Source organism: Callorhinchus milii, unplaced genomic scaffold, assembly GCF_018977255.1.
Source record: "Callorhinchus milii isolate IMCB2004 unplaced genomic scaffold, IMCB_Cmil_1.0 Scaffold16, whole genome shotgun sequence".
NCBI lineage: Eukaryota > Metazoa > Chordata > Chondrichthyes > Chimaeriformes > Callorhinchidae > Callorhinchus > Callorhinchus milii.
In genome coordinates, this window is record NW_024704757.1 from 11,257,197 (window position 1) to 11,275,032 (window position 17,836).

At 40.7% G+C, this 17,836-nt stretch overlaps 1 protein-coding gene across 3 annotated transcripts in view; it reads right to left on the reverse strand.

The window, feature by feature from the left end:
* The window catches only part of mrtfba (myocardin related transcription factor Ba), a 39,354-nt gene that overhangs the window by 4,783 nt on the left and 16,735 nt on the right, over positions 1-17,836 (reverse strand). For all 3 annotated transcript variants that reach the window (XM_007893691.2, XM_007893692.2, XM_007893693.2), the window contains 13 exons: positions 16,969-17,034; positions 12,724-12,779; positions 11,344-11,419; positions 11,055-11,216; positions 8,626-8,810; positions 6,779-6,910; positions 5,964-6,211; positions 5,045-5,207; positions 2,216-3,235; positions 1,914-2,048; positions 1,222-1,380; positions 848-997; positions 145-205 (listed from right to left, as the gene is read on the reverse strand). In XM_007893691.2, the coding sequence (XP_007891882.1) occupies positions 145-205; positions 848-997; positions 1,222-1,380; positions 1,914-2,048; positions 2,216-3,235; positions 5,045-5,207; positions 5,964-6,211; positions 6,779-6,910; positions 8,626-8,810; positions 11,055-11,216; positions 11,344-11,419; positions 12,724-12,779; positions 16,969-17,034 (2,613 nt within the window). The remainder of the gene's footprint in view (positions 1-144; positions 206-847; positions 998-1,221; positions 1,381-1,913; positions 2,049-2,215; positions 3,236-5,044; positions 5,208-5,963; positions 6,212-6,778; positions 6,911-8,625; positions 8,811-11,054; positions 11,217-11,343; positions 11,420-12,723; positions 12,780-16,968; positions 17,035-17,836) is intronic.

Here is a 17,836-nt window from a genome sequence, read left to right on the forward strand (position 1 = left end):
ATTTGCTGTGCGGATTACAAATAAAGTTACTTTTACAGAAAGCAAGTCGGTGGCACTCTCGAGGACCTGCCCCGAGTTTTCTACATGGAGCTACGACGATCAAAATAAATGAAAACGCTTTCTTAAAGGTTAAACCAATCTTACCTCCACTCTCAATGAGGATATCAAAAAGGTCATCCATCTGCTGGCTGTGTGCACTGGATTCCTGTACAAAGCAAACTCCAAAATGTTATCTTCCGTTCACAGGTATGAAATGCGCTTGGCAAAAAAGCACCCAACTCCCTTCCCACCTCCAGACAGTCTTAATATCAAATGAAGGTCAGTGGTTCTCACAATTGCAAGGTTTAACAGCCAAATTAAAATAAACATTACAAAATGATCTTTTAAAGAAAAAGTGTTGTTCCAAATGGATTGGTTTGGCAATCCATCATACTTCAAGCCATAGCGGGAAGTTGGTAAGTTTCTTATTGTGAAAGGATGAAATCCAATGAGCCTGAAGCAACCTTCATTTTCAAACCTGTAATACTAAATTGGGCCAACATTTTATTACAGTTCTGTTCAATCTATGTCTCAATAGCCTGACGGTTGTAGTATGGAAAAAGAAGCATTTAACACCTGTCTAAGAATAAAAGTGACTTTAATGAATCAAGCCTATTTGGGAGGGATGTACACTGTAAGCAGCAATCAAATTTGCCTTTGGCATCATTTACTGATAGCACTCACATTCCGTGATCAGTTGTATCATTTTTTCCTGTTCCCCAGAGCCCAGTAGTAGCCGTTCCTTCTCCCGCACTAAACTAAACTACCAGACTTGCACGACTTCCATCAGATGAATGCGTTTTCCTACCTCGCGGTGCTGCAGATTGCAGACTTGCTTGACTGCTTCCTCGTAGCGAGGGGGATCTTTTGTTTTCGGTAACGAGTTACTGAAGACCGAGCCCTGAACCAGGAACTGCTGTTGCTGCGACTGAGATGGTGAGCTGGAGGAACGTCCAGACTGTGGAAGCATAATACACAATTTAAGAATAAGTCACTTTGGAGTAATTTCTTCTCGTGAACAAGTTTCTAATTTAATAATTCACACAGTACATACAGCAGTGGAAATATTTAAAGCTTCTAAACCCTCGTCCACATAAAGACTAAAGTGAGGAGCCGTAACAGAGAGAGAGAGAGAGAGAAATAAAACACGTCTGCAATCTTTTCTATTGATTCTCCAATTACCTTGTTTGATCGGCTGGGTCCATTTTGCAGGGAACTCACACTGTTTATCCTTGGGTGAAGCATTCCGTTTGTCGAGCTGTTCATGAAACATTGCTGTATAGCTGCTGTACTGGGACTCTGGTAGGGGAATGCACTGCTTGATGAGGTGGAGGTGAAAACCTGTGGATTTACAAGCTTCAGTAATGGTACCTATTCTCACGTGCTTTTACGGCAATAATATCAATCCCAGGGGTACAAAATTCAAAGCAAAGCAGAAGTTGCTTCTTTGCTCAGAGATCTGGATTATTTCATTCTTACTTTGAGGTGGTGTTGGAAGAAAATCATATCCTAGCTACTTTTAGTACTGCTGCTAATTCTTACTTAACTGCCAAAAAACGCATGTACTGAGGTGCCGAAATATCTCCACTACGTTCCACAGGTCACATCAAAGATTGCAATCACTGCTGAACAGTTAAGGGGACTACACTCAACAGATGAGGACCACTTCGTTATGGAGTAGAGTATAAAAATGTAAAAGCTTATAACAAGCTTATAGTCCAATGAAAAGTGACCCAAGAGTAAAGATAAATCTGCAAGAGAAAACCTAAAGTAAAAACGATTCATTCTCCACCTACTGGGCTGAAGTCTGCACCAAAGTTAGTCGGACTAAATTGCACCAAAGGTAGAGAAAAGGGTTCTATTTGAACACAAACCTTCCTATTTTGCGGATGGTGGGAGAAAATATGGTGGGACACAGCTTCTTGTTTCTGCGCTTGCTTCTGAGGGGCTGAAGGCTGGACAAGAGCAGGAGCTGGTACTGAAGCTGGAGTCTGGATCTGTGATTGAGACTGTTGTGTAAATACAACAAATATAGAAGAGTATCAATGCAAATCTCATTGTATACAAGTTTTGGTGATTTTACTTTTTCTCTAATACTCGGGATTTTGCCCGACAACAACTAAAAAATGCATTGGTACCATCCAAACAGGCTAACTTAATTCTACATGATACATACCTGTAAGGTTATATTCACTGCCTGTAGCTGCTTTGAGTTGCTGCAGGTGTTTGTATTCTGTGTTTGGATGGGGAATGGCAGTAAAAGCTGTGGTTTTGTCTGAGTGGTCAGTAAAGTGTGAGGCTGGCCCTGTGCGATAACCTTATCCTGTGTCTGTCGTGATGGACTTGAGTAGAGCTGAGAGGTTGTATTGTGCTGCTTGGCGGCTGTTGGTGGAACTTCCTCTTTTACAATCAATGGGATTTGCTTCATTGAAGTCTGGCCAGTCATCCCAACGTTAGCAATGTTAGTAGAGCCGAAACCTTGGTTGGAGGCTGTAACAAACTGTCTTGAAACTGGGCAGCTGGAGAGGGAGGTTTCCTCTTTGATAACACTATTCAAGTGCTTCTGATCAGCAGATTGTTGCTGCTGCTGTTGGCATCTTTTTTCGATTTCCAGTTGGATCTTCAGTTCTTCCACTAACCTTTGCTCATTCTCAAGCTTTCTCTTGAGGTCTTCAATTTGCCTCTCCTTGTCCTGCAGTTTCCGGTCCTTTTCAGCAGAGTTAACGTCCACACCTGATAAAATGGCACCTTGATGTGCCAGATTACTCGTTGCCATGTTTATCCCCTTGCTGTCTTCATTAACTGCCAACTTGACAGGTGAAGGATGCATCGTGAGTTGCGAAGGAGACATCACGGTCACCAGTTCTGTAAACATGTCGGTGAGGTTGCTGTCATCTGTGCTCAGACTGGACTGCTCCGAGGGAGTGGGAGAGATGGGAGAAGGAGAGTTCAGGCTTTCAAAGGGTTGCACACCATTTGCTGCTGTCTCTGTGTTAGTCATGACACCACTAAAATTGGCAATTGGAAAGGTCACAGTTGTATGATTGCGTACAGAAGAGCTGGAGACTTTCACTACAGCTGTATTAACTCCAAGGTTGATGGTGTCATGGAACACTTTCAGCCTCTCTATAAGGTCTGTTTTAGTCCCAGACACCGGTAGTCCTCGAAACTTTAGCTCCATCTTCAGCTCAGCCACCTGCAAACGAAAACAGAGAGTGGGGATGAATGGTTTAATGAGGACTATCTGGGAAGCTGCTTTTTGTGTAATTAATAAAGGAATTTACAGCATTCATCGCTGTGAGGTTTTTATTCACTCTCTGAAATCTTCAAGGCTGTTGAGGATATTTGGTGCAATAATGCTCTTGAACTGTAAGAGCATTTAATTCTCTCCAAAACATTGGCTTCCTATTCCTGATTGCAATCCAGTGACCATTGCTAGAAAATATGATTGTGGATGTCTGCTGAGGACAGGATAAAAACATGGCTATTATGCCCTTCCCTCCCTCCCTCCCTCCCTCCCTCCCTCACTTTCCCTCTCCACCACACCTCAAATTCAATGCACAAATTCTTGGACAGACTACGAAAAATGCCTATTTTAAATTTCAGTTCCTTGAACCTCACGATTTTATCATGTAATACTAAGGATGAGGAAGGTCACTTGAATCCAAAGTGGGTTGTACACATTAAGTGTACTTAACATTACCTAAACATGACCACTGCAGTATTACTGTATTCAGAGATATTTCTTTCTTTATTCTAAAGTAAGAGGTTCAAGGATCATTACTGGTAGTCTTGAAACTAAAACAGTACACTTCTAATGGACTTTATGGACATATGCATTAGCTGTGATAATGAACAATTTGCAGGGTGGGTATTGCGTTTCCGGTCTGTGCTTTCACTCAATCGAATATCAGATGCAAGCACTGCTTGTTTAGAATGTTGAATTGCCTCAAAGCACTTCACGGTGATCATCAATTGCATATGCAGTGACTGCTTTTGTAGGCAAAAGTGATTGGTGTTTTGCACACAAGCAAAACCCACATACAGTCACAGGGCGAGTGATCAACTTATGGGTTCAAATACTGCCCTCTGATGGGACAGAATGGTTATAAAAGATCTATCTCCATGAAGTTTGTAAAGTTTCAACTGTTACTTATCGGGCATGCGTCCAAAGCACAAAAAAACTGTCCATAATTTCACAATTCACTGGCAACTTCATTGCACCTGATTATGAAGTGTTATTATGACATGACCTGAAACAGTAAAGTACTCCCTCTCTCTCTGTACTATAACACCTGAAGAGCGAAAGATTTACCGGGCAGAAAAACAATGTTTAGAAACAAGCGGTAACTGTAAATTAAGGTAAGAAGTAAACTTGTTTATGAGACTATTCAGGAGGTGGCAGTACTGCACCATTAGAGCAGCTATTGTTAGCCGTGTGTACAATCTGAAGTACGATCTGCTTCCCAAGAGCCGCACATTAATCACATAGGGATGAGAGCAGCGATTGTAAATGTAGTACGAATGCTTGAAAATGGAACATTTTATGTAAAACCCAATCCGAAACAGATGCCTGACAGTTAAAAGCAGACAAATTGGCTGCCCTTGGGCAGATTCGCTGCAACTAGTTGGGTTTTGTTCATTCTACAAAACCTAACCTTTGCACAAGATTTCCCTCTAAAATAGTTTAGAAATAATAGTTAGTGATAACCATTATGCTATGAAAACATTCAAGGTGATACAGATGAATGTCCTCAGAGAGCCATGATCCCCTGTGACAGATCACTTGTTTCCTCAGTTTAGTTAACATGGGCTAAATTCAATCCAAAAAAGTATCTGGGTTAAAAAACAATTTGCAGCTGCCTGGTAATCATGCCATCTCTTTATTTTGAAGGTCTTCACTGTGATGTCTTGTGCAGCAAGTATCGAATGACCAGAAAAGCTCATTTTCATAAGGACCCTTTGAAGTCTGAAATATCGGGGGTTTCGCTTAAGAAAAATGTACCTTCAAGTCATCCACATTGGAGGGTAGCACTGCCAGCTTCCTACAGGGAAAGTTGCTGTTATGTCTTGTGACACCTGCAGAGCTCGATAATGTTCCTGTGCTGTTAGTACCCAGAGCACTCGACATGCTGGGGCTGTTCAGAGTCTGGTTATTGGTACATGACCTGGGAATGCAGAAGTTTAATAGCTGTTGAAAAATACTTAAGATTAGGAACATAAGAACAAATCACTTGTCTCCGCTCATTGAGCTCATCGACCCTGTTCCTCCAGAACCCAGTGATATTCTGCTTTTGTATCACATCCTCACTCTAATACCATATTGTAGATATTGTTTCTTTCTGTTCCTTCCATGTGAAAACAAAGCATTTACTAATTAAATATGTATTTAATTTTAAGATGGAAATTCACAGCTAATTTCTGTGCTCACTTAGGAAAACTAAAACGTCATCAATCATGGTAGCTACGTGTGCCAGAGTAACTGAGGATAAATGATCCCATTTACCTACCTTGCTTCCATATTTTCAAACACCTCAATTGATCTGGTGTGAAGGCTTTCCGGGGGCTGAGTATTCCAGCATATTTCTTCACACAAGCAGTTGTGATATTCCTCATTCTCACAACCCCTTGTGTGAAGAAGTATACTCATTTCAATTCAGTTCTAAAGACGGATATATATATATATATATATATACATATTTTACAAAATCCTTCCTCCCTGGTTAGAAGTGGACACCTGCACTATATGCTTTTTGGGTTCTGAGAAAAACGTAGGAACATCTGAGAGCAATGGCTGCCAAGTGTGAACTCTGTGAGGACCAGCATCGGAAAGCCAAAACACTGGTTATTTATACTCACTAAACGTGGAAAGAAATCGCCTAAGACAAAGTTGATTCCTATGAGGCACGTGAAAGGAAACATACTTTGGTGGGGCAGGCAGGATGGCCGGGTAATTGTAGTGTTGCTGTTGTTGGCTCAGGATCTGCAGCTGGAGGAAGAGCTGTTGCTGTTGTAGAAGACGGGCGTAGTTTGTATCCATGGGAGGTTCGGCTTTCTCATGCTTTTTGTCTGGTGGAACGTACTGATGGTATTTGAGCTGTTTGACTCTGGGTTTGGTATCCTTGCTTTTCTTGCTCCGGTTCTTATCATTTGCACTCTTGGGTTGGCTTTGCTGGTGTAAAAGTGACACAACAGACTTCATTGCCAGACACCAGACAAAAACATCTGATTCGTAAACAAATCCTCATTTTATTTAATAAGAACAGTATATTTATCATCACTATCTCCTTCACAACTCTTGCAGTTTACTTAAGAGAACATCTGCAAATGTCTCATGGAAGGACTATTGCAAAATATTATTTCCCCTTCTTTTCCAGAAAAATATTTATTTTCTCTGACATCTGGTTACTCCTCTGTAGTCAACAGAGCTCAATTAACAATAAGATGTTGCACTCTGTTGTACTGTAGTGTTGAGATCAATGCCAAGGCCCTTAAAGCTATCTCTGTACTACATTTCTTCCAATTTGAAAGAATCAATGGGACATTCAGGAGGAAATACAGTACCGATTGCAGGTGGCAGAATACGTTCCACTCTCTATACATGCACTAAACTTGTCCACTCCAGAGCTTCATCATCACTTCCATTACTGAGAGGAGCCAGTACAACACTGCTTCAAAAATATAGTGGTTTACTGCACTGCACAGGCAATAACAAGGTTTCAAATGTGTAGAGACTAACCTTTATTAATGTTGGAGTTGGTTTGGATGAGGTGCTGGTGCTCATAAACTGTGTGTTACCTGCTGAACGTGTAGTTTGTTGGTCAGGTAGAGGAGCAGGTTTCAAGAAGTCAGGCATTGGTTGTGGGTGGTACTATATCAAAAGAAAAATCAGAAACCTTAGGCAAGTTTCCTTACTCCACACACCTGATAATAATCCCTCAAGAAAAATAAAATAATAATTTGGTCACTCATTCCACGACTGTTTGTGGGACGCTGCTGTGCGCAATTGGCTTCCGCGTTTCACCCATAAATATACAGTCAATTCACTTTACAGAATATTCTGTGAAGCGCTTTGAGACATCTAAGACGTGAAAAGCAGTATATCAAGTGCAATGATTATTATTATTATTAAGTCAACTTCAGCAAGATATAGAAGCAAGAAACCAGTATTTACCATATATATACAACTTGCACTTGTATAGCATCCTCCACGTACGGTAGTGTCTCGGAGCGCTTAACAGTGGCGGAGCCTGACTCCGAGCCAGGGGTGGTGGGTAGTGGGAAGTGACTGTCAGCACGGTCAAAAAGGAAGGTATTCAGGCGGGACTTGAAAAGGGGGAGAGAGGGGGCAAGGTAGGGGGATTGCGGGAGAGTGTTCCATAGTTTCAGGGAGTAGTGGTTGAAGGTGTGATCTCCAATGGTGAGGCGGAGGGGGTGAGGGACAAGCAGGAGGCCAGTGCCAGTCGAGTGGAGGTGCCGGGGTGGTGGATTTGGGAGTGTAAAGTGTGTGTGTTAGCAAACATGACAGCCATTATTGGGAGGGGATTTGCAGATGCATTCAATTACTAGCAATAGTTAGGTTTTCGGAATAGCAGAAAGCAGGAATGTGGCTAATCTCTCGTGGTCTGGTTGTGGTCTGTGTCTGGATTGCTGCTAGACTAATGGAGACTCTCATTGAGCAGCTAACTTTTCCACTTCCGAATCATGATTCAGAGGGCTTCAATTTTGGCACTTCTGATCTCAAATCTAAAGGCTTACCATTTAAATAAAGGCTCAATAAGAATTGCCCATTACAGTAGTGAACCTAGAACTTATGTAAAACCTTCACCATTACAAACAACCTGCATTTTTTTTTGTTAAGCCATAGTGTGTGATCTAGTTTGTTATGAAGTACGCCTGTTTAAACCAAATAAGACTAAATTCTAACTCAGCAATAATTTCCCACAGAATTTGTTTGATTTTAAATAACACTGAAGAACATGATAGAATATGTTCCACTCAATATTCACTCCAAGAATGAATATTTTCATGAATCAGAGCAGGTGCAAGAGAAAAGCCACATGAGATGCTCGTAGCTGAATGGCAACAGTGGTGGCATTTATGTTTGTACTTTCAGGTACAGTTTGAATCAGAACCTTGTTTCTGTGGCCCAGCCGATAAATCAGGGCTTTTGAAGTTTAGGGAATGATTCATTGAAAGGATCAGAACAACATGACTATGGTTCAAAGAATATCTGAAAATGCAGCAGTAACAATGGATCTGTATTTTCCCAGGACGTTCAGGAGAGCAGCCCGTTCAAAAGGTACAATATATAGTCTCAACCTTCAGACTGACCCAACATTACCAACACTTAATTCCTAACTAGCTGGTCCTCATCTCTGGTATCAGACCCAAATCCCAAATCAATTAGTTTCTTTCTCCATGTCTTCACTCGGCAGACTACGCAAATTTTAGTGACTTTTGTTACATACCCAGTTCCCGCCAATAGGTACCTGGATCAGTGATGAGACTGAACACAAGCTATTGACTGAACTCAGTGAGTGAACTTCTGTGGCTGACGTAGCTGCTCTATATCAGAACACACACCTGGATTATGGTGTTTGGTATAGGTGACGAGGAACAAGAGGAGGATTCGCTGGCTTTCATTTCCCCAGGAGAAGGAGCTGAGCTTTGTGACTCCTGGCTCCCCGGCTGCTCTGGAGACAGGGCATCGCTGCTGTCCTCATCGAATGAGAATCTGTCGGAGGGATCAGAGAATTGCACCTGACCAACTGCAGGGAGAAGTAGACTGTCAGCTCATCATTCACTCAACCGACATCACATTACACACCCAGCAAATTAAAGCTGCTGCGAACCTTAAGTTGAAAAAAATATTAATTTAACAACAATTTAAGTATTTAAAAGTAGTTTGTTATTGTCCGTTCTTTATTTTATTATTTTTTCTTCCCCCCACCCCCACCCACATAAGATACCTGAAACAAACCATTGCAAATGATGTTTTGCAAGCAGTTTTTTTTTCTCCTTTGCCTTTTATGGCGCTACACTGCCACTTGATAAAACTCCCACTTGAGAAGGCTGATTGATGGAAGTTTTAGGCAGCTTTTGTGGATAAGAAGAGATAGCAGGACTTGAATCACAGTAGACTTTTTCAGGAGAATTTTAATCAGACCCAATGAGGTGATTAAGTGCCATTTTTACTCAAATTCCACATCAGGATCCCTCAATCTTTGTGATCAATACACACGTTTGTAAACATTTTTATGGTGGCAGAAATAGGCAACGGTGGCATCCGAAGAACTGCATCTCCGATAATGCAACACCCCCCAGCTCAGCTTAGACTATGTGATTCCAAGTCCCGACATGGGATTGAACCCACAACCTTCTGACTCAGAGGCGAGAGTGAGCCAGGCTGACACACACATACCCACGCACACGCACAGACAAACACACACACACACACACACACACTGACTTGGCACCAGAGTAATAGAAGGATACCAGGACTGATTTTACTGTCTATAGTTTTCATTTTTAGAGGAGAATAACAGCAGGGAAAAAAAAATTGCGATTTAAACTTTATGGGAACAGCTGACATACTGTCCTGGGTCAACAACAACAATTATATAGCCATTTATTCAACTCTTAAACAAACATGCTAAATCTACCGGGGCACAAGGCATCTAGTTTCTTTTATAGGGTGATAACCATTATAAAAAGGAAGAAAAAATTAACATACCAAACATGAATAAAAACAACTTGACAAGCCTAAACCAAACTGCAGTGACTCTAATGTCATGTACAGAACATACAGAATATTTATTCAGATTTATTCACCAGAAATATCTGCTGCATTCACATACTTGACTCCTTAGACCACTGATTAGAATTTAACTCTACAATTTTCTCTCCAATGAGCAGTACAACCTGACAACTGCTGATTATATTTGAACTGCTCTCGAGAAGCTCTGTAAGGTAACTAAAACAGATTACGAAATAGTCGCTTGCTAAAACGGGGAATAAAACAAAATGAAATGCTCTCATTAGAGCACAAGAGAAACTATTTTTCTACAAGACTTTTTATTAAGCAAAGGTTTGGAAATAAATGTGTTAGTCCTCAACATTCTACAAAATTCTACAAAATGATCAAAATCAATTTGAACTACTCATTATCACAATATTGCTAAGCGTGAAGAATGGGGTCTAAAATGCAGGTTGAGCTAATAGACATATATATGCAGGGTCCCTCATTTAAATAACAAACCAATGAACAGTATTACACAGGCAACTGTATTTCTTTCCATTGGTGCTGAATTACATGGCTCATGTTTGGTTTGAACATGGCCACCCCACTTGGCATTTTAGACCCAAATATACAGGAATCAATGGCCAACATGACACAGTCTGTTGACTGAGCCACCATCAAGCACTCCAGGATGCAAGTTGTTGTTGTACTGTTTTTTAAGAACACATCTTAGGAATATCTTTAAAGGAGGAGTTGTGTGACTTGGTGACCTGGTGGGTCTGCACCACTGGGCGGTGGATTTTTCCCATTTTGTCCATCCTGATTTCATAATCTTGGGCAGCACAAATGAACGTCTCTGATAGCAAGAAACTAGTCAGCATGTGCCAGTGAAGGACCGAATGATTCGGGGTGGGGGTGGAATTTACACAAACACCTGGAAAGATTTTCGTTACAAAATATTTCATTTAGAAACATCTGGACAGCTGATTTCCACAATACAGAACCGATTTAGCTCTTGGTATTTGTGGTAATTTTCTCCTGATCCAAATCAGTGTGTTCAAAGCACACTGGAACAAAGTAAAGATAAGCTCAAATTAGTTTTAATGCAAAACTTTTCAAAATTCCTTTATTGCTACTACTTCAGAGATTTTTGCATTTTACTTCACATGTCGGGTGCTCTACAGAGCTCCCCCCCCCCTGCCCCGTCAGCTATCCGTGTGGTATTAATAATCACAAAAATAAGATTTGTAAATGATAAGAAATTGTTACTCGCCTTTAATTGCTTCCTTTAAACTGGAATCTACAGGCAGGATGTTCTTTTCCACAAGCTCCATAGGGCCTGGTCTCTGAGCTATCTTTTCATTCAGATCATCTGCCAGTCTAGCTCTCTTCAACTTCATTTGAGTGGCTTGCAGTGAGGGCTCTGCCAAGGTCTCTACAGATTTTATTCAGACATTTAATGAAAGAACAAGTCAACAAAAAGATGTACTTTCTAGAAATGTTCCACATATGCTCGAGTTCTAAATCACAGTAAAATCCTCCTGGCCGTGACATAGTTTTACCTTCTAATATGTGCATTCTGACCAGTTCAGACCTGTCTGGTCTACTCCGTATCTTATGCTTCAGGTAGTCTTCAGTCTGAAAAGTTACAAGTTTACGTCAATTACTTTAAGCTCTGATTAAATGCTGATTTTTAAATAAAAATAGATTCCACTTCCCCTTGCCTCCTCTATTTTGCTTAAGTTACATTTCACTTTTAATTCTAACCAACTACATTTCGTAAAGCACTTTGTGATGTTTATTTTGTGTCAATGGTGTCATATCAAGCAAGTTGTGATTATAGTTCCTTGGTATGACGCAAAATACTGGAAAGTCTTCTTTGGCTTTGAGGAAGATAGCATAACAAACAAATTCTTCCAATGTTTCGTTGCCAACTCGGTATTTCCCACAAGGTGATGTGCTCTCAATAGCGCTATCTAAATGTTAGTCAACGCCTTCCTCTTTTCCATCCTCCAATCGCAGCATCTCAGGTAGAGATGGTTGGAGGTTTGACTGACAGAATAATACCACTCACTCTTCCTGGGTGGGAAAGTAGCTCCCATTCATTAATATGGTGTAGCTAAACATAGTATATCTTTGTTGGTAGGAAGAGTAAGGGAACGACTGTAGGAGACTGCTTTGCTGTTCAGCACATCTATAACAAGAACAACAACTTGCACTTATATAGCGCCCTCCACGCAGGTAGCGTCTCAGAGCTCTTAACAGTTGCAGAGCTGGACTCCGAGCCGGCGAGGGAAGCTAACCGTAAGCACGGTCGAAAAGGAAGGTTTTCAGGCAGGTCTTAAAAAAGGGGAGGGCGGGGGGCAAGGTTGAGCGATTGAGGGAGAGTGTTCCAGAGTTTCGGGGCATAGTGGCTGAATCCAGGACCTCCAATGGTGCAGCAGAGGCTGTGAGGTACAAGCAGGAGACCGGTGCCAGTCAAGCGAAGTTGTCGGGAGATGGAATGGGGGGAGTGAGGAGATGGGAGAGGTAGGGAGGTGCCAGGGAGTGAAGGGACCTACTATGACGATCCTGCAGGGGTACTGAAACTGCATTAGCAGAAGCAAAGCTGTTGAGGTTGCAATGGATGCAATATCCGTACGTAGTACAAAGGAAACAAATGAGCATAAATTAAATCTGGGGATTTTTGAAAAAAATCTTCCGTGAGATTTAAACTCTGTTTTCAAAGAAATTATGAGAAACATTTTGGAAAGCGTTTACAAACCCATTTAAAGAGGCACAGTACATTGTTCCTACTTTCAATGTATGTTTTATTTGCATCCCAGGGCAAGGTGAATACAATGGTTTTGCACCTTTAAGGCATTTTCTCACTGACCAACTATGAGGGTGGTGCCCTGGTAAAGCCTTTACGTTGAACGGAAAGCACAAGATCAGCTTCTTACCTTTGCTCGCTCCAAACTCTTTCTCTGTTCGTGGAATGCCGCAGGGCTTTTCAAAGCTGCAAACAGGTGACAGGCAAGGAGTTAAGCCAAGAGGAAACGTCTAACACAGGAAATGAGGGCAGTCAGACAGACTTCTGACAAACTCGGCGCAGAATGAGAGTAAAAACATGCCTTGGAATTTCAAATCTGACTCATCGATTCTGTTATCATAGCGACTGATAGAACCAGCGGAAAAGGCTTTTTTGCCCACTGAAATGTCAAAGCCTGCCCTCAATGATTGTTTGCCTCTGCTACACCATGTAACCGTTTAACTTTTGTCTGCACAACATTGAATATTGATCAGTTTATTAGACGTTTGTAATATTTTTCACCCAATGTAAAATGACTACAGATCATTCTTTCTTCCTAAAAAAAAATTTTGTACAGTGAATCCATGTTCCGTCTGCAGGACGGATTCTGCTTGGATTAATGGAAGGAAACTGTGGAAGGCTGTCGAGAATGTGGGAAGTGATTGCTTTACTTCACATCTTTACCAATTAACCTTCTCTGCTCCTTGTGTTTCTCTGCTTTCATCTATATTATGTTAACTGTATAGATCAAAGAGGCAGAGGCAGTTCAAACGGAATACCTACAGTAACTAACAGAAAGTAACCAAGGTACTGGTTTGCTAAATAAGCTGCTACCAGACATTAAGAGGGTTGGTTTATAGTCCGGTTAATCAACCAAAGGTAGTAAAAACCTTAATAAGTTTGCCTGGGGCCTAGGAGGGTAATTGCATCATACCAATGGTATAGCACTGAGTCCCACACACACACACCAGAACATTTCAGGTTTAATCTCCGATCTGTGTTGTGATCTCAGCCAATGCAGCAGTTGGGTGGGTCACAATTTGCCTCAAGTCTCTCCAGGTCTCATAAGAAGAAAAATCTGCCATATTCCCACTTCCTCGTCCAGTCGAAAAGAGCGAGTGTGTGTGTGAACAATAAACGAGGTCTGGATTGGGCCCCAATAGTCATATATTAGCTGTTTAGGCCCAAAGTACAGTTCTGCTGCCAGCAACAAGGTAGCAGTGAATCACTGCCTTCAGGAAAGGAAAGGAGAGAGCCACACAGAAAACAAAAACCCGTGTTAGTTATTAAGCAATTATTTTTGTTTAGATGCCTTTTATTTTTGCTTAACTTGCATCCATTTTTTCCAAACTAGTAACTCATTGTGAAAAACTACTCCTCCCTAAGATGTATTTTTAGAAACACACTCCACTGTATATTATTGATCTATAGTACTTACTTATGGACCTGAAGTGAATTGCAGCAGCTTAATATATCGAGTACATTCCAACAGTTTAGCATATCGAGTAGATGTCTTGGCTCGGCAGAGACTTAAAAGTTTTGCTTAAAAGTCAGTTGGGGTATTAGGTAATGGATGTGAAACATAACTCTTAACCGCTGCCAAATAAAACTGTCGTGAAGTAAAGTTCTTACTCATTGGGCTCTTACTCCTACAAAGCCTCACCGTTTCTCTCAGATTTACTGAGCAGATTTGCATCATTTACCGCACACCCAGCAATGCAGTCACTGCTCTAAGAGACAAACACATGCCGTCAGGACTTTGTGCAAGAAGCAAACGTTGGGTGTAAAGTATTTTATGGAGATTATTTATTTAAAATGATGAGTGACTTAACTGCTTGAGGGTAATCATTTGATTTAGGTAACTAAATTAAACCTGAGAGGTTAGGAACAGGAGTCAGTTCATCAAGTCTGTTGAAAATTAATAATCAACTGTTTTGTTGCTGTTATTGATAATAATAATCCTTGCATTTGATACAACACCAATAATGTCGATAACAACTGAAATTACTTCACAAAGTTTTCCTGTAAAGTGCGAAAGAGGCTTTGATTGAACCAGGGTTTAATGTTGTGTGGCATCCCTCTGGGCTTCCTAATCTTTGCAAAGGCCCAGGTTCCTTATTCAATCATTTGCGCGCTGATTCTGAGCAACCAGATACCAGGGTTCTGTCTATTCAACTCTATAAGATTTTCAAGAGTATATGAAAAAGTTATAACGTGTCATATTCATCAACCACAAACCAACTTCCTCAGTAATTCAGTTGTGACATTACTCTTGAGAACCTGCTGGTTGTTCATTCACATATTAAACAGGAAATAAAGCAGACTGGAGGCCTGTTTGCACCTAACAGTAGTATTTAATTTCAATAGAAATAAATGACCCATTTAGCCTTTGAAGTCAGTGTTACTGTAAAATAAAAGAATCAAACTGTTGCCTCCAAGATGCCTCCAGTCACCCACCAAAGTGGGTCCTACCACTAGAGGCAATAACATCTTACACAGAAATATAACTATAAATACTTCCCTCTGGCAAACAAATCTCTATTTTCTAACTGGAAGCTGGCTGAGAACTGCATTACAATGACGTGCTCTGGGTTCAATAGCTCAGAGGCCAGTTTATAAGTGAAGAGTAAATAAATGACCAACTTCTGGGCCGTAAGGATCCAGGGAATCACATCAATTGCAACTTGGAAATCAGTCTTTTTTTAGCTGTCTTGTCAGTGCTGGAAGCCGGCGTGCTCAGTATTGCTTGTGGTAACACCCTCAGTCCATAGGACACCAGCTCTGTGAGCAATACTGAGGGTGTTATTATAACTTTCTCTCTATATACCAGAAGCAGGAAGTTATGCACACAAGTTCTTATAGAGTCTGTGCTTCCCCCACCTCACACACACAAAAAAAAACAAGGAATCGTACATTTTCAGAGCAACAATATAATAATAATATTAATAATCCTTGTATTTGATACAGTGCTTTCAAGATTTACTGCAAAACATAGTGAGAACATCTCAATGCGCTTCACAAGATTTACATTAAAACATAGTGACTCATTTTGTAGGCAAACACAGCAGCCAATTTATAAACAACAACGTCCCACAAACAGCCATGAAGTGAAGGACTATAGAGCCCTAATTATTATAAATACCAATCTCATGAAATGGTCAGTGCAGATACCATTTTTTTTCTGACTTATTAAACTCACTATTACTCTACTAACTTGTCATATGTAAAAATAAAGACCAGCACTAAGCAGTTTTTCTTTATAAAGAAACCGAACAAGCAGTTCTACTAGTACCCTGTATAACCTTTAAAACCCAAGCAGATTGTTGTGAAGTGAAACCATCCCCTACTCAGACATCACTAAAAACTTTGGAATGTTTGTGTACATTACTAACCCCGGCTGATTTTAATTAAATGGTTCGGAGCCATTACTGGGTTTCTTATCTCTTACATTGACAAGGAGTCTTTGAGTCTCTGCACAAATGCACAAATGCAAGCTAAAGTAATATTGCATGGGGTGAGTTTTAATAACACTTTTTTTGCTTTAATATCTGTCCAATTTCTTTGACTACATGTTATCTCTTGGCAGCCTGCTCCCAGACTGTCATCAGGTTCTCCCCTCCCATGTTTGTCAGCTTCTCGTACTGACGGGTAGGAAACTTTAATCTCAGCTTCCGTCTTCACCAAGGTGGTTGCCACAGCTTTGCTTGGCGGCTTCCCACTTGGCATGGATACGAAAGGGAACACAGTGACAGAGAGACTGAAACTCCATTTGTACCAACCCACCATGAGTTCATAAAAGCATTTGCCTTTCAAGTATTTAAGTGATTCAAACAATGTGAACGATTCAATACCTCTTCATTATTAGTCCTGCTAATCTACTCCTCGGCATTTGGAAATAGTTATGTTGACAGATGAAAAGAAATCTTAAACGTTACTACTAAAAAAAAGCAGCCGATCCAGAAAACCTTTAAAGAAATTTGTAATTCCTGCTCTAGCAATTGCACGAGGAAGATTGCACAAGAATGAAAATTATATTGGTATATATTACACTGTATATTTGTCCCACAAAATATACAGTCAATTCACTTTACAGTATACTCTGTATATTCTGTGAAGCGCTTTGAGACGTCTCAAAGATGCGATAAGGCGCTATATCAAATGCAAGTATTATTATTATATTCGGTGAAGCACTTTGAGACGTCTCAACGTGCTGTATCAAATGCAAGGATTATTATTGGAAGGTTTTAAAGTTGCAGCCAAATGGGTTACTAGCATAAAAGTAAATTTTAAAATCCAACAGGACTTTTTGACCAAACCATTATCTGTGGAATATTTTCTTCTTGAATGGATGGATGACAAAAGCTGATATTTTCTATTTTGGAAAGATTTGTCTTACGTGGCATGATTCCTTGATCCACCAGCTGTTCTCGTGTCCGTCTCTGCTGTAACCTCAGCTGAAGCACTGTCGGAACAAAGGAGAGGAAAACATTCAGTACAGATAAGTGCCCATAGCAGTCTACAAAACAACTAGTACAGCTGGACGGCAAGACATGTTACTTTTTGAGAGTTGAATACCTCATGGGCAAACAATGTTGAGGGCATACAAGTCACCAACGTAAACTATGCGCAGGATACACAGGCTGCATACTTGAGGAAATCATGAGAAATGACAGAATTTCCTCAAGGCAGCAGTAAGGGGGCTCTAATTGGCATCAGCATTCCATCAGCTATGAAAACAACATCACCAGTTCTGACGAAGGGTCGTGGACCCGAAACATTGACTCTCCTTTCTCTATAGATGTTGCCTTGACCTGCTGAGCGTTCCCAGCGACTTCTGTTTTTGTTATCAGCTATGGTTCCTGAAGGAATACAAGTGTGGGTTCTCAGGACAGAGGTCAGATGTGATATTCACCCAAGAAGAGGAACAGTCTCTTTCCTAGAATCAAACTGGTCAGGATCAGTTACTCGCTGAAACATTCCACCTCCACTGAAATACATTGAGCCACTGACAGAAACTCAGTTAGCCCTTCCTTCGTCATGTGACAAAATAGCTCTGCAATGTAGGAGACGGGTTCTGATAATCCTCCAAATGTGAGTATTCTTAATTTAATAGGATGATTTTTTAAAAATATATATAACTTGTTAGTACTTTAAGCAAAAAGTTCTTCCCTAATCTTTAAGTAATTGTTGTGGCTTTTGATTTTCTAGGCTGTGCTGCATCTTTAATTACATCCCACATCCTCTGCTAACTTCTAGGGGCACCA